Source organism: Pygocentrus nattereri, chromosome 22 (assembly GCF_015220715.1).
Source record: "Pygocentrus nattereri isolate fPygNat1 chromosome 22, fPygNat1.pri, whole genome shotgun sequence".
NCBI lineage: Eukaryota > Metazoa > Chordata > Actinopteri > Characiformes > Serrasalmidae > Pygocentrus > Pygocentrus nattereri.
The window spans coordinates 5797011-5811385 of record NC_051232.1 but is presented as its reverse complement, the minus strand read 5'-3'; the positions used below and the strand labels follow the sequence as shown (position 1 = coordinate 5811385).

The following is a 14375-nucleotide window of genomic DNA, read 5'->3' as shown; positions in this document are numbered from 1 at the left end:
TCGGTGTGAGCCACGAGCCCAATTCGCAGCGTGAGAGAACCTGACCGCGGGATTCCACACACACACACACACACACACACACACACACACACACACACACACACACACACACACACACACACACCGCGCGCGAGAGAGAGAGAGAGACAGCGATGCGCGAGGAGCAGTCGAGCTGCGCCGGTCGCGCGCTCCTCCTCCGGCACCGTCTGCACGGAGTCAGCTCGCGACACCGTTAAGTTTCTGTGTGGAGAAACTGAGAGCACGAGCAGAGTGGAAGGAGAGCGCGAGGAGGAGCCCCGGAGGAACAGTGGAAGAAGAGGAGCTCGTGCACGAGCACGTTATATATATATTTTCTCTCCGTGGGACGCTTCTCTCGGGACGCTCGCGCTGCACTAATACCACATACACACACACACACACACACACACACACACACACACACGCTTACAGACCCCGCGCGCGCTCGGATGAGCGAATGAGACAAGCTCGCGAGTCCGGAGCTCACGGGGCTCGCGCTCGCTCTGGAGATACGAGTGCGAGCACGCGCGAGCTGTGAGCGGAATGGAGCACCGGTCAGCAGCGCTGGACATCGAGGCGCTGAAGGTAAGGATGGAGATGAAGAAGAAGATGATGATGCTGATGAAGATGATGATGATGCGCTTTTGCTGCTGTTTGCGCGCGGACGCAGTCTTGTCTCGAGGGCGCGAGACTTCACTGCTGTGGTGCTGAGTGTGTGTGTGAGTGAGTGTGTGTTTGTGTTTGGGGTGCTGTTTGGTGTTGCATGGGGCTCGAGCTCCAGGCTGTGCGCGCGCGTGGAGTGCATTTCAATTACCTACCACACACACACACACACACACACACACACACACACACATACTCTCACACTCTCTCACACACACACACATCACATATACACACACTCTCACACTCTCACATCACATATACACACACACACACACACTCTCACATCACATATACACACACACACACACACACACACACACACACACTCACATCACATGTACTTACTCACACACACACACACACTCACATCACATGTACTCACACACACACACATACACACTCACATCACATATACACACACACACACACACACACACACACTCACATCACATGTACTCACACACACACACATACACACTCACATCACATATACACACACACACACACACACACTCACATCACATGTAGTCACACACACACACTACACACACACACACACACTCACATCACATATACACACATACACACACACACACACACACACACACTCACATCACATGTAATCACACACACACACGCACACACACACACACACACACACAAACACACACACTCTCACATCACATACACACACACGGCGTGGCTGATATCATACGGTCTGGTTTGTCCGCGTGCTATCGCATTGGAACGCGAGGTCCGTGTGTGTGTGTGTTCTGTTTCTCTCTGTAACACACACCTCTTCTTCTGCAGCCGTCCCTGCGAGCCCTCGCTCCTGCACAACATGCGAAAGGTAAAAACTTGCCCTCGCGCAGATTCAAAACAACTTTGGAGGGTGAAACGACTGCGAGAAAAAAAGGGACCAGCTTAACTGCAGGGATTTTGGAGCACGTTCCTCTGTGTGTGTGTGTGTGTGTGTGTGTGTGTGTGTGTGTGTGTGTGTGTGTGTATCTGTATGTGCGTGCGTGCTCGTGTGTGTGTGTGTATGCCCTTTGATCGCATAATGAATCGTTACAGAGCTTCTCCCGCCCGTTGGATTCCGATGCCACTTCATGTGCCGATCCTATGCACAGCAAAATCACCAGTGTTACAGTAACAATAACTGGGCTAGTGAACACATGCAGTGTTGGATTATCTCATATAGTAATGACTGAACACATGCAGTGTTGGATTAACTCATATAGCGATGACTGAACACATGCAGTGTTGGATTAACTCATATAGCGATGACTGAACACATGCAGTGTTGGATTAACTCATATAGCGATGACTGAACACATGCAGTGTTGGATTAACTCATATAGCGATGACAGAACACATGCAGTGTTGGATTAACTCATATAGCGATGACTGAACACATGCAATGTTGGATTAACTCATATAGCGATGACTGAACACATGCAGTGTTGGATTAACTCATATAGCGGTGACTGAACACATGCAGTGTTGGATTAACTCATATAGTAATGACTGAACACATGCAGTGTTGGATTAACTCATATAGCGATGACTGAACACATGCAGTGTTGGATTAACTCATATAGCAATGACTGAACACATGCAGTGTTGGATTAACTCATATAGTAATGATTGAACACATGCAGTGTTGGATTAACTCATATAGCGATGACTGAACACATGCAGTGTTGGATTAACTCATGTAGCGATGACTGAACACATGCAGTGTTGGATTAACTCATATAGCGATGACTGAACACATGCAGTGTTGGATTAACTCATATAGCGATGACTGAACACATGCAGTGTTGGATTAACTCATATAGCGATGACTGAACACATGCAGTGTTGGATTAACTCATATAGCAATGACTGAACACATGCAGTGTTGGATTAACTCATATAGTAATGATTGAACACATGCAGTGTTGGATTAACTCATATAGCGATGACTGAACACATGCAGTGTTGGATTAACTCATATAGCAATGACTGAACACATGCAGTGTTGGATTAACTCATATAGCGATGACTGAACACATGCAGTGTTGGATTAACTCATATAGCGATGACTGAACACATGCAGTGTTGGATTAACTCATATAGCGATGACTGAACACATGCAGTGTTGGATTAACTCATATAGCGATGACTGAACACATGCAGTGTTGGATTAACTCATATAGCGGTGACTGAACACATGCAGTGTTGGATTAACTCATATAGCGATGACTGAACACATGCAATGTTAGGTCAACTCATATAGCAATGACTGAACACATGCAGTGTTGGATTAACTCATATAGCGATGACTGAACACATGCAGTGTTGGATTAACTCATATAGCGATGACTGAACACATGCAGTGTTGGATTAACTCATATAGCGATAACTGAACACATGCAGTGTTGTGTTAACTCATATAGCAATGACTGAACACATGCAGTGTTGGATTAACTCATATAGCGATGACTGAACACATGCAGTGTTGGATTAACTCATATAGCGATAATTGAACACATGCAGTTTTGTGTTAACTCATATAGTAATGACTGAACACATGCAGTGTTGGATTAACTCATATAGCGATGACTGAACACATGCAGTGTTGGATTAACTCATATAGTGATGACTGAACACATGCAGTGTTGGATTAACTCATATAGCGATGACTGAACACATGCAGTGTTGGATTAACTCATATAGCGATGACTGAACACATGCAGTGTTGGATTAACTCATATAGTAATGACTGAACACATGCAGTGTTGGATTAACTCATATAGCGATGACTGAACACATGCAGTGTTGCATTAACTCATATAGTAATGACTGAACACATGCAGTGTTGGATTAACTCATATAGCGATGACTGAACACATGCAGTGTTGGATTAACTCATATAGCAATGACTGAACACATGCAGTGTTGGATTAACTCATATAGCGATGACTGAACACATGTAGTGTTGGATTAACTCATGTAGCGATGACTGAACACATGCAGTGTTGGATTAACTCATGTAGCGATGACTGATCACATGCAGTGTTGGATTATCATGTATGTTGATAAATGAACATGTACAGTGTTGGATTAACTTGTATAGTGTGATGGAACCTATACAGTGTTGGATTGAAGTGTTGAACTCCTATAGGTATGACTTAACACATACAGTATTGGATCAACTTGTATAGTGATGACTGAAGTCTTATAGCTTTTATTGAACACATGCAGTGTTGGATTAACTCTTACAGCTGTGACTGAACATCTATAGTGTTGTATTAACCCTCATAGTGATATATGATAATAATATTCATATGATCCACAGAGTCACTCTGACAGACTGTAATACACTACAGGAAGCGTAGGGGGCGATACGGCTTCTACTGTTTCATTTAAAAAGCTCTATAATGTTCATATGAACCACACAGTCGCTCTGACAGACTGTAATACACTACAGGAAGCGTAGGGGGCGATACGACTTCTACTGTTTCATTTAAAAAGCTCTATAATGTTCATATGATCCACACAGTCGCTCTGACAGACTGTAATACACTACAGGAAGCGTAGGGGGCGATACGGCTTCTACTGTTTCATTTAAAAAGCTCTATAATGTTCATATGATCCACACGGTCGCTCTGACAGACTGTAATACACTACAGGAAGCGTAGGGGGCGATACGGCTTCTTCTGTTTCATTTAAAAAGCTCTATAATGTTCATATGATCCACACAGTCGCTCTGACAGACTGTAATACACTACAGGAAGCGTAGGGGGCGATACGGCTTCTACTGTTTCATTTAAAAAGCTCTATAATGTTCATATGATCCACACAGTCACTCTGACAGACTGTAATACACTTCAGGAAGCGTAGGGGGCGATACGGCTTCTACTGTTTCATTTAAAAAGCTCTATAATGTTCATATGATCCACACAGTCGCTCTGACAGACTGTAATACACTACAGGAAGCGTAGGGGGCGATACGGCTTCTACTGTTTCATTTAAAAAGCTCTATAATGTTCATATGATCCTCACAGTCGCTACAAACAGTAGTGTTTGTCAGTGAATATTGAGTTAGTATTGGTGAAAATCACTTTCTTGCAAGGTGCTAATCTTTTGAAATGGGTCATTGAGTTTGGTGGGTTTCAATGGCCAAGTCTGGAAAGCAGATTACAAGTCATCTTTTTTGGGTTGATAAGCAGTGTTGGACAGTAACTAAGTAAATGTAATTACTGTACTTAAGTCACTTTTTGGTGTATCTGTACTGAAGTTTCTCCATTCTGGGCGACTTTTTCCTTTCACTCCACTACATTTCAGAGTATAATATCAGACTTTTTCCTCCTACATTTTGAGAAATCTCTCGTTCCTTTTGGTTTCTGTGTGTATAAAAACGTAACGTGTCAAAATGAAAGAAGCGCAAAGCCAGAGCACCAATCAGGGCCCAGCGGTCACTTTGTTTATAGTTGGTTTTGACCTGTTGGTCATACCGACCCAGTGCAGCACACGGTTCGTCAGCGCAGCAGCGTAAAACTTTGGGAGAGTCTGTTCAACATAAATGATGAACTAACCTAACTTTGTGTAAATAGAGCTCAATATAGAAATATGTCCACATATGCAGTCGAGACTGACGCGGCTTTTTTCTGAATTTCTACAAACACCATTTCATTTTATAGTAAATGAGTTTGGGCTGGTTTATGTTTATGAACAGACGCCTACAGATCAACATAGTAAAGGAGCTCATCTGTGATCCTGAGTTTAAAGCCAGTTTTTATTCAACTTAAACTTGGAACTAAGTTGTAAATAAATCTGAAACTGAAACTTTGCTTGTGTGTAAAAAGTGATTTCAGAGCCACTCGGTTCTCCCTGATGGAAACTGTTTACCTTCAGTGTTTTGTGCTTCTGATCATTTTAATAGACGTCAGCGTCACTAATTAATGATGTTCTATTAAAAGACTGGTTTACCAAGAGAGACGCTGGAGGACTTTCACCTGAAATGAGTTCATGAAGCCAGTCTGGTTATAAAAATGATAACAGGACCAGATCAGAGCCAGAATTACTCTTTTAGTACTTTTACTTTATACTTAAGTACATTTGAAGATAAATACTTTAGTACTTTTACTCAAGTGGAGGTCTAAAGGGAGGAATTTCTACTTTTACTGAAGTAATATTTCACCTTGGGGGTCTCGACTTTAACTCCAGTACACAGTTTGTGTACTTCGTCCACCACTGTTGATAAATAAGCTCCTGGACCAGAGAAGAAGAAGCAGCATGGAAATGAAAGGTTCAAAGAAGCCAAAAGCATCTCAGATGACCACAGTCCATCACTTGCTTGGTTTGTAGCACTAGCTCTGGTGACTGAGGTCTTGTGTAGGAACTGTGTTATTTGTTCCAGAAAGATCAGTCTTTAGTAGAACAGCCTGGGCCTGAAGCAGAACCAAACCTTTCTATATGAGATGCAGCTGCATGGAAATACTTTCTAAAGCACAAAGAACCTTCACATGATGTAAAAGTTTCTGTAATAACTAATGTTTTTTTGTAGAACTATATGTCCAAGAATCATTTAGGAACCTTTCTTTTTAAGAATGCTACATTTTCAAAAATGAAGGTGCCAAAAAGTGTCCTTGGAACAAAATCATAGAAGAACCCTGCTGGATTTGCAAAGAACCTTTAAATGGACGCTTCTTCAAGCAACCATTTTTGTAAATAATGTGTTTCTGTAAAGTACTTTTACAGAGTTTAGAAAGTTAAGAGAACATCCATAAAAGGTTCTACCCCCATTTAAAGACTTTTCTTACACTTCTACAAACAAAAGTGCCAAAAAGAGTTCTTGGCATAGAAGGACTACTTAACACCTTTCAATAGTTGGTTCTTTAAACAATGAAATGTGTGAAGAACCTTTTTAAAATGAAAGAACCTCCACATAAGGTAAAGGTCCTAAGAAGAACTCTTCCAGTGATACGGAACTGTTACCTTGTTCTAAAGACTCAGAAAACATTTAGAAGGTTCTTCATGCTCACAAATCTCTTTTCAAGCTTGGTTCTTCAGAGTACTAAAAATGGTTCTTCTATGATATCACACCTTTTTTCCTTGGATTAATGGAAGAGAAGAATCACTTTTGCTTCCCTACACAACCCTTGATGGGGTGCGCTCTTTAAAAAGATGATTCTTCAAGGTACTAATCAAGACAGCAGCGCTATATAGCACTTTTAATGGTGCTTAGAACCTTAAATGGTTCTAAAATGCAATGTTTCTTCAAATAAATGCAGAACGTGTTGTTTGTGGCTCTATATAGAACCCTTTTGGTGCTGTACAGAAGCATAATCATCCATCGATCCATTGAAATGCCATTGAAAAGACCCATTTAATCACAAGAGCCCACGGTTCTATACAGAACTACTGTGTTTACTAAAGAACTATGGAAAAGTCATATTTTACAGCGCGTGGTTGTTTTTGTAAATAAGATGTTTGACTGTAAAGAACCGCACCGTGAGGTTCTATACCCAATGAAATGCTTTGCTAGAGCTGTAGGCTCGTCGAGGAACCTTTGGGTGTAGCACTGTGTTGAATGGCATGTTGAGAAGAAGCTGCCTCTGCTATGCTAACCTGAGCTTAGCATTGTTATTTGGCTTTAGTCGGGGTTTAGACAGATGGAGCTGGGCTTGAAGCTGTTAGTGTTCTTTCCCTGGCTTGGTGCTTGTAACGTGGGTGCTTGTGCCAGGCTTATGCCCCCCAACCCCCGTCCACCTCCATCCATTTTACACTTAATTAACTCCGCCAGTGCGAAAGGGCACAACGATTACAACAGCCCTCTGAGCAACACTAGCCCACTATCCGATGATTAATATGAATTTGCCAGGCTCGGACGGCGCCAGAGTAAAGACTTCTGTTGTACGTCTGTACGTCGCCTTCAGCGTGTGTTTAAATGAAGAGAAAGAAGCAATTTGTCGTGGATTGCCAACGTGGAAAAAAGGAGCCTGAGTTATGGAAAAGGTTAATGGCGCAGCGGTGAAAGAAAACCCCTCTTGAGATTTCCAGCCTGATCTTCTCGTAATGAGCTAGGTGTCGCGCGAGCTAGCGTGGAATAATGCCGACCTTGCGCTAGCTTAGCGCATTGCTTCACGTACAATTTCAATTTAACACGCCTCCACTTCGTGCTACGAAGTCGCAATTGAGCCGGGCTTCATCCAGAATAAGGTGGCCATGATTGCCAAGTAGGGGCTCACCTTTGGCTCAAGAACCATTATTTTGTGTTATAACGGCGGGAGCAATGCTGAAAGAACCACCTTTGGTTCCGTAAGGAACCTGTCAGAGGAGGGTTCGGCTCAGGTCAAGGAATTTTCGCTCTGGTTTTTTGATGCAGCATGTAAACATCGTTTAACAAGCCTCAAACGGTGCCATTCACTTATTTACTTCCCACTGTATGGAATTCCCATTTACATATCTTTGCAGTTGGAAGAAAACCTCGCATCTCTATTTTTGTTTTTGACATATTTTAAAAGTGCCTGTTACCCTTTACATTGTGTGCACATTTCATGATGAATGGGCCAAAGGAAACAGCCCAAAATGACTTGGAAATATGTCTGGTTCCACTGATTTATATTAAAGTAAAGTAGGTTTTTTACCTCTCCTGTTAAGTTACCATTTTGGAGATACAAGGTTTGGTTGCAACAACAGTGACATGCTGTTGAGCTTACAGAAGCTTAGCCCCACCCCTAAAGAAGTTATAAAGAGTGTGGACTGCTTTTAGAATGTGGGAATGATGCAGGACAGCCTATTAGATAATCTACATGTATTATTCTGAAAAGCATAACAGAAACTGTGTTTCATTTGGATTATTTAAAAATAAACCCACACAAATGGCAAAGAAATGGCATATGGGCCTCTACAGAACCGACACATTATGTAAAGATTCTATACCTGTTCAAGGTTCTTGTAGAGCTGTATGTCCAAGTCAAGAAACATTTAGGAATTAGTAATTTTCTGAGAATCATTCATAGATTATGATAGGGAACTGTATTATTCAAGAGGTATATTAACAATTGCTCCCCGGGCGCCATGGATAGGGCTGCCCACTGCACTGGGCAAGTGTGCGCACTGCCCCCTAGAGTGAGTGTGTTCTCTAGTGTGCATGTATGTGGGTGTTTCACTGCATGGATGGGTTAAACGCCGAGGTCTGCAGAACACAGAGACAAATGGTTCTAAATTCTATTCTGTTCTATTCTTAATACTTATTTCTCAATTTATATTATTATTTAAGTTTTCTGAAATAATGAAAAAAAAATGGAATGAAAAAACAAAATTTTTGAAATTTGATTTTACATTTATCAAAAGAGCAGAGGGCAATAAAAGAGCCGAAAAAACCTGTTACAATATCAGGTTCAGCTCAGCTTTTTCAGACGAAGGCAGATGAAACTGAACATGGTTTGTTCTAGCCAGTCTGTGAAGCATATCACTGTAAAAAGTGGGTCAATGCAGGACATGATGGAGCCCTTTTGAGGTTTGGACTGATATCAACCTTTGCTTTTGTTCATCTGAGCTCACATTTGCTTTGCATCGTTTAGTACAAAGTGTTTATTCCCCAAGTAGATGAATTCAAAAGGAACTCACTACTGTCTGCTATTGCCATCATGGACACTTTAAAAAGATGGTTTCTCAGAAGTTCTTTAATAAAGGCAGTGGTTTTATTTAGCATGCTTAAACTGTTCTTTGTATAGTGAAATGGTTTGACTTTATAGCACTAAAAAGGGGTCTGCTATTGTTACAATGTCAAGCTTGTAACAACAGTGGAACCCTTTTTTGGTGCTATATAGAATCACTTTTGAAAATGTTCTATATAGAACCATATATAACACCTTCTCCAACAAACTGAAGAACAACTTCATCCTACAGAGAACCATTTGAGCATGCAAATGCATCTTTCAGCGTCCATGATTCTATGTAGAACCATTACCTTTGCTAAAGCACCCTTAAAGAACCCTTTTTTGTAACTTTGATCTTCATCAGTGTGATTTTTGCGGTTGAGATCTGAACGTTGAGCGAAGTTCTCTTGTCGAGCCTGTTTGTGTGGCGTTAATAGGTAAAGATATATGACGTGGTCTGAAAATTTCAGGCTTTACTGGGCAACTCACAGAAGAGCCATGCTGACCACATTTTAGTCTCCTGACTCAGTAATGCTCATTATTGTTATGAGCAACAGGTGAAATAACCTGACAGCCTCCATTAGGAAGCTTAAACTGGGCCGCGGTTGGGTCTTCCAACAGGACAGTGATCCAAAACACCTCAAAAATGGTTCAGAATTAAAGTTTTGCCATAACCACCACAGCCCCCTGACCTAAACCCATTAGAAAACCTGTGATATGAGCTGAAAAGGACAGTCCACAATTGTGGAGCTCAGAATCTGAGGAATCTGGAGAGGTTCTGTATGGAGGAGTGTTCTCAGATCCTTTGCCATGTGGTCTGCAGTCCTATTAAACTATTAAAGGCTATAGGATCTGTTATCTTTGAAAAGGGTGGCTACACAAGGGAGTAAATGAAGGCCAACAACTGTGGCGGGTGCTGTAGACCTGTGGTCACTCTCTTCTTCAGAATCTGACCCAAAATGATTCTGAAGACATTACCTAGTGTCTGTTTTCTGTTTTTTTGTATGCGTTGATGTAGAAACCTAGCAATGGTTAGATGCGGTGTAAAGAAGTACATTTCAACCAATCAGACTGTGCCGTCAGCGCTAACTGTTACATAATATGAGGCCTATACCGACTTCACTCACACACTGTAGAGGCCTTTTAAGATTTGCCTGACAGAAATTGTGTCACCAACTGTGTTTGACAAGTCAGTGTCTACGTTTGACAGTCGCACATCTCACAGCCCGGTTCTATCTGAGGGTAAACCTGACACAGCTTGTTTATCGTCTGGGTTTCTGTCTATGAGGCTCCAATGGTTTGGAAGGCTGCACAAATTGACCGCCAAAATAACAGTTACTGCTGACCTGTTGGAGGCCGGTGTTTTCGCTCTGCTCTGGTCAGTCTCCTCTGGACTTGTGGGACATTTTTGATGGCAGGGGAGTTACAGCGGGAGGATCTGTGGGTTCTGAGCTAATAACAATGCTGAGGGAGAGAGAGAGAAAGAGAAAGAGAGATAAAGGAAAATAAGAGGGATGAGGAAAGACATATGAAGCAGAAGCAAACAGAGAAGCTACATATCGCTTTTGTCTGAACAAAACCTTGTATCTCCAAAATGGTAACTTTACAGGAGAAGGAAAAAACCTACTTTACTTTTAATGTAAGTCAATGGAACCAGACGTCTTTTCCAAGTCATTTTGGGTCAGTTCTTTTAGTCCATTCATCATGAAATTTGCAGACAATGTAAAGGGTAGCAGGCATTTTCAAATAATACCAAAAACTGAAAAACATCAAAAATGGAGATACGAGGTTTTCTTCTGACAGCAGCGACATGAACCAGCTTTATACACTTTTCGCAAGAGCTAAAGTAAAAATACACCAAACGATGTTGACCAATTTTGCTGCTGACAACTCAAAATGGCACAATGCTTTGTGCAATGATGGCATTTCCTGAAAAAGTTTTGATGTTTCCATCAAGAGTTCCGCCAGTATTGTAAACTATGGGCAATTATTTTGGCCTAAGCCTTAGTAACTAGTTACATTTACTTAAGTATGTGTACTTAAGTAATACATTGATGGATTAGTACATCTACTGACTGCATGCTGCAAAAACAATATCTTGTCAAGTGAAGTGATCAAAAACTATTGGTAGAATGTAGAATCTAGAACCACTGACCGACTGCATTTGTACACAAAGGAATTCCACTTTTAAAGGAAGGTTCTCTAACAGGAATCTGTAACTTACTAAAACATCTTCTAGATTAGCTGGCAATCAGCTAGGTTAGCTATTTTACTAGGTAGCATCCTTTGCTAACTCGGTCATGCAGATATCTCCTGTACAACATCTGTAGGATCCGATCCTTCCTCACCCGAGAGGCCGCAGAAGTCTCTGGTCATCTCAAGGCTTGACTATTGCAACTCGCTCTTGGCTGGTCTTCCCATGCAGGCCATCAAGCCTCTGCACCTTATCCAGAATGTGGCAGCATGGCTCGTCTTCAATCTCCCCAAGTTCAGCCACGTCACCCCACTGCTGCGCTCCCTTCACTGGCTCCCTGTAGCTGCGCACATCAGATTTAAAACCCTAATGCTGGCCTACAAAGACAGAAATGGGCCAGCCCCTACTGACTTGATGGCAATGGTGAAATCTCGAACTGAACCACGAGCCCTTCAAGCTTCGAGTACAGCTCAGCTTGACCTGCCATTCTTCAAGGCGCGTGGAAGACAAGCGTTGAGAATGTTCTCCGGACTGGCGCCCAGGTGGTGGAACGAACTCCCCACTGGCTGTCCAAACAGCAGAGTCTCTCACGGTCTTCAAACGCAGACTGAAGATACGTCTCTTTACACAGCACTTAAATGAGCACTGAATTAAGTATTGTTCGCAATATATTGTGCTCCACTTATATATTGTATTTGATTGTATTGCACTGTGTATTGTAGTTTAATGTATTGTATTGTATACAATGGTATGTAACTCTGTTCCTTTTCTCTGGGAATCTACAGTGACTCTGTGTTTCTATCAGTATCTGAGGTCAGGGCCGTCTTTCTCTCTAACCTATTGGTAACTAGCAAAGATACTTTCTCTAGACAGACAAAGCTCTTCTTGTAAGTCGCTCTGGATAAGAGCGTCTGCTAAATGCTGTAAATGCTAACCAGCCACATGCTATCCAACTGCTTCAAGCTGTTGTTGCGTTTTGTTCTATCAATCAGACTAAAGTCTAAACCTAAGGCTTGATATTCGAAGCCATACTGGGTCTCACTTTATTTGGATTGTCCGCTATAGTTCTCTATAGATTATCTACTCAGCTGATTCTAAACAGTGGTAGGGTTAGAGTTAGGATTTGGACCAGGGTTAGGGTCAGGTTCAGGTTTTGGGTTGAGGTTAAGGTTGGGATTAGGATTAGAGGCAGGTTTAAAGAAAATTATGGTCAATATATGTAGATTTAGATATTTAGTTGAATGTAACTTGAAAGTGAATAAAGTATCTACAAAGCATCTTAAGTGGACTATCCACCTAAAGTGTTGCCACTTGATGCCACTGTGAAGTGTGGAAGTTCTTACCACATTAGCTTTGAAGGGGCTAATTTAATCTGTGTATTCATGACTTTCTCCCCTTAGGCTAAAATTTCTCATATATTAAGTTTCGATTCTAAGTCAAGTCAGTTAACACGTGAATCGAGTCTGAGTTAACGAATTGAGCCCCCTTCTCTGGCTAACCAAGCTTGGTTTAGTCTGTAATTTGTGTAGAATGTAAGCTAGCTAACTTGCACAATAACTAATCCAACTGGAATAAGTACATTTCGGAGGAATGTGATTTGTAACTTCAACAGCTTCAACTAAATTAGGTATTTCACTAGCTAGAACACTGGATAACCAAACTACGTGCTAGCCAAGTGCTTCGGAGCTCGAAGGTACAGAGGTCAAAATAACAAGATTCCAAGCTCCGACTGTTAAATGAAATACGACATTATATTTCTTCCTGTTACAAAAACAAAACAATCCATTGCTTTCTGCAGCATTTCAACCACCAACAATAAAGCTGGAAAAGTTTTCTCCATATACATGACATGCAAATATTTGGGTGCACCTGGTTAAATGATTGGGCAAATAAGTAAACACACCCTCTACAGGCAACACACTTAAATATGACATTTTTCTGCCAACTTTGGAGGCTTGGAGGCTTTGAAATTTTGCGAGCATGGGTTTCCCAAGGATTGACCAACAGCTTGAATGTTGGCATTACTTCACTGCAAAACATGATATACATGATATCTTAATAAGTGTAAGCATCTTAATCTTATCGTGAGATTGTTTAATGTATTTCTAGGCAGTTTTGCTTGTTTTTAAGCAGTTTTATCTTATGAAAGTGTCTTATTTCTCATTTTACTCATTTATAAGCATGACTATTTTCTTTCTTTCTCAAAACAAGTAAACTAATCTGCCAATGGAATAAGACACTTTGACAAGATAAAATCACCTAAAACATGTAAAAAATGTGCAGAAACAGGTAGAATAATTGTATAATATTCTTACAATCATCTCATAATGAGAGCTAATAGATTTATTCACTTTATTCAAGCTGGTTTCTCTTTTTCATTGGTTGAAAGCGGCAACTTTTGGTGCCCTTCCTCACTCACGGCTTGGATAAAGTCGCAATTCCATTGCTTATGAAATATTTAGGCCTCTGTATATTCTGTTTGTGAAGAACTTTGCACTGCCACTGTGTATGAAAGGTGCTGTACAAATAAACGTGCCTAGTTTTGGTGCACAATTTCCATTAATTTGCACAAATTAAATCAATTTCCATAAAGTTAACATATTAAAATCAGTGAAACATTAAATATGAAATGTGGCATAACGTTCACACTGGCCACTTTTTGGTTATTTTTGCCCAAATTGTGAAATTCAGCAAATAAACAGTAATTGTAATTTTGCATAAAATTAGCAAAAACATGTGCAAAATCTTGCTAAAATTGTGCAAAAATTTTACAAAAAATCTGCAAAAATTGTGCAAAAACTGCTGTTTGGTCAAACTTTTCTAAGAGTTAAACATACATTTGG

The 14375-nt window shown here is 41.1% G+C and overlaps 1 protein-coding gene across 1 annotated transcript in view; it reads left to right on the top strand.

The window, feature by feature from the left end:
* Positions 1 to 14375, top strand: part of LOC108413919 (zeta-sarcoglycan) — a 345220-nt gene continuing 330845 nt past the window's right edge. The window contains exon 1 of the mRNA XM_037532888.1: positions 1 to 603. Coding sequence (XP_037388785.1) covers positions 562 to 603 — 42 coding nt within the window. The 5' untranslated portion in view covers positions 1 to 561. The remainder of the gene's footprint in view (positions 604 to 14375) is intronic.